Below are 3,144 nucleotides of genomic sequence, written 5' to 3'. Positions count from 1 at the left end.
TGTACTAATGATGTAGTGTAGTAATGATGTAGTGTACTAATGATGTAGTGTAGTAATGATGTAGTGTACTAATGATGTAGTGTACTAATGATGTAGTGTACTAATGATGTAGTGTAGTAATGATGTAGTGTACTAATGATATAGTGTACTAATGATGTCGTGTCCGGTTGTCTCTAGAAGATTCTCCCATGCATGATGAGAGAACCAGGCCGGCAGACAGCACCAGGACAGGAACAGCCAGGGCCTATCCAGACTACGTACCCAGGGGGAGGGAAGTACACAGCGGGAACAGCCAGGGCCTATCCAGACTATGTACCCAGGGGGAGGGAAGTAAACAGCGGGAACAGCCAGGGCCTATCCAGACTATGTACCCAGTGGGAGAGTAGTACACAGCGGGAACAGCCGGCGAACGTGACAAACCGGCCGAGTGGCGCCACGCTGTCTCCCATGGCACCGCCGTGGACGCGTGGGCGCACACACACACACACACACACACACACACACACACACACACACACACACACACACACACACACACACACACACGCCATCTGTGCCACAAGGGAGGGGGTCTTCCCTGACTAGAGGAACATAGGGGACAGACATGACTGACTTGAGGCTGCCTCCCAAAATGGCACCCATTCCCTATATAATGCACTACTTGGGGAATAGGGTGCCATTTGGGACTGAATATCTTCCCTTCTTTCCCTCTCTATTCCTCTGTCTCTATCCCAGTCCCTCTCTATCCCAGTCCCTCTCTATCCCAGTCCCTCTCTATTCCAGTCCCTCTCTATCCCAGTCCCTCTCTATCCCAGTCCTTCTCTATCCCAGTCCCTCTCTGTTCCTCTGTCTCTATCCCAGTCCCTCTCTATCCCAGTCCCTCTCTATCCCAGTCCCTCTCTGTTCCTCTGTCTCTATCCCAGTCCCTCTCTGTTCCTCTGTCTCTATCCCAGTCCCTCTCTATCCCAGTCCCTCTCTATCCCAGTCCCTCTCTGTTCCTCTGTCTCTATCCCAGTCCCTCTCTATCCCAGTCCCTCTCTGTTCCTCTGTCTCTATCCCAGTCCCTCTCTATCCCAGTCCCTCTCTGTTCCTCTGTCTCTATCCCAGTCCCTCTCTGTTCCTCTGTCTCTATCCCAGTCCCTCTCTATCCCAGTCCCTCTCTGTTCCTCTGTCTCTATCCCAGTCCCTCTGTTCCTCTGTCTCTATACCAGTCCCTCTCTATCCCAGTCCCTCTCTATTCCTCTGTCTCTATCCCAGTCCCTCTCTATCCCAGTCCCTCTCTATTCCAGTCCCTCTCTGTTCCTCTGTCTCTATCCCAGTCCCTCTCTATCCCAGTCCCTCTCTATCCCAGTCCCTCTCTATTCCAGTCCCTCTCTGTTCCTCTGTCTCTATCCCAGTCCCTCTCTATTCCAGTCCCTCTCTGTTCCTCTGTCTCTATCCCAGTCCCTCTCTGTTCCTCTGTCTCTATCCCAGTCCCTCTCTATCCCAGTCCCTCTCTGTTCCTCTGTCTCTATCCCAGTCCCTCTCTATTCCTCTGTCTCTATCCCAGTCCCTCTCTATCCCAGTCCCTCTCTATTCCAGTCCCTCTCTGTTCCTCTGTCTCTATCCCAGTCCCTCTCTATCCCAGTCCCTCTCTATCCCAGTCCCTCTCTGTTCCTCTGTCTCTATCCCAGTCCCTCTCTATCCCAGTCCCTCTCTGTTCCTCTGTCTCTATCCCAGTCCCTCTCTATCCCAGTCCCTCTCTGTTCCTCTGTCTCTATCCCAGTCCCTCTATATTCCTCTGTCTCCATATAGGCTTACCGTTCTGAAAAATAGGCCACTTTAAATGCAAATGTCTAAATCCCCTCTTTTTATTTGTAAGCGAGAGTCACTGACGACCGATAATCCCCGAGTGTCACAGGAGAGACTGACATTCTTCTGAGACACACTCTGGCGTTGAGGTGAACGAGTAGCTCACAGCCTGTGGGGCTATTATGAGAAACCGTTGCAGGCAGCTGAACTGGTGTCCAAGGCTGCGGCGGCAATCTTACCTCGTACTCCTGCGAGAAGCGCAGGCCATCGTTGGCCTTTAGCCTGTCTATGTGGTCCGCCAGATCACACACAGTGATGGGAGGGTGCTCTCTCATTCCTGATGAGACAGGAGAGGAAGAGGGGGAGGAAAAAGTGTGTGAGAGAGAGAGAGAGAGAGAGAGAGAGAGAGAGAGAGAGAGAGAGAGAGAGAGAGAGAGAGAGAGAGAGAGAGAGAGAGAGAGAGAGAGAGAGAGAGAGAGAGAGAGAGAGAGAAGAGTTAGACACTGCTGTTAGCAAACGTTACCATACAAACACATACTGGTTCAACCACAGGGATAGATGACACTGGGAGAGACCATGGGAGTGCATCGTGTTCGACAATGCATGAAGACAGACAGACAGAGAGAGAGAAAGAGAGAGAGAAAGACAGAGAGACAGAGAGAGACAGAGAGAGAGAGAGAGACAGAGAGACAGAGAGAGAGAGAGAAAGAGAGAGAGAGCTGAGAGAGAGAGAGACAGAGAGGGCTGGTTAGAGAGAGAGAGAGAGAGAGAGAGAGAGAGAGCTGAGAGAGAGAGAGACAGAGAGAAAGAGAGCGAGAGCTGAGAGAGAGAGAGACAGAGAGTGCTGGTTAGAGAGAGAGAGAGAGAGAGAGCTGAGAGAGAGAGAGACAGAGAGAAAGAGAGAGAGAGCTGAGAGAGAGAGAGACAGAGAGTGCTGGTTAGAGAGAGAGAGAGAGAGAGAGAGAGAGAGAGAGCTGAGAGCTGACACATGTCTGTGACATCGTCGTGCTGGGTGGAGCAGAGAGAGGCGTGGCCGTGAGGCAGTGATAACATCACATCATGAGTGACTGGACTGAGCATGCTCCATGTGGAAACAGACATGTCCCTGACCTCACAAAACTACTGTAAGTTGGTGACAACAGACACGTCCCTGTGCACTACTTCTGGCCAGAGCACAGCTATTCCCTATTTTGGTCAAAAGTTGTTGAAGATATGAAAAATCAGTAGACCGGTGGGATCCAGACAGAAAACAGCCAGAAGTCTCACCACATCAGTCACACTGTCACTTCACCACAGCTCTAAACTCCCGGTCGGTCACCAACAAACTTATTTCCACTTCCCACAATAGATGTC

General features: G+C 51.2%; 1 protein-coding gene across 1 annotated transcript in view; it reads right to left on the bottom strand.

The window, feature by feature from the left end:
* Window positions 1–1,850: 1,850 nt before the first annotated feature.
* LOC135535327 (receptor-type tyrosine-protein phosphatase F-like) overlaps window positions 1,851–3,144 on the bottom strand; it is an 8,467-nt gene continuing 7,173 nt past the window's right edge. Inside the window, exon 3 of the mRNA XM_064961994.1 lies at window positions 1,851–2,128. Within this exon, the coding sequence (XP_064818066.1) occupies window positions 1,851–2,128 (278 nt within the window). The remainder of the gene's footprint in view (window positions 2,129–3,144) is intronic.

The sequence above is a fragment of the Oncorhynchus masou genome, unplaced genomic scaffold, assembly GCF_036934945.1.
Source record: "Oncorhynchus masou masou isolate Uvic2021 unplaced genomic scaffold, UVic_Omas_1.1 unplaced_scaffold_4794, whole genome shotgun sequence".
Classification (NCBI taxonomy): domain Eukaryota; kingdom Metazoa; phylum Chordata; class Actinopteri; order Salmoniformes; family Salmonidae; genus Oncorhynchus; species Oncorhynchus masou.
The sequence above is the reverse complement of the archived record's forward strand: the minus strand, read 5'-3'. Positions and strand labels throughout refer to the sequence as shown.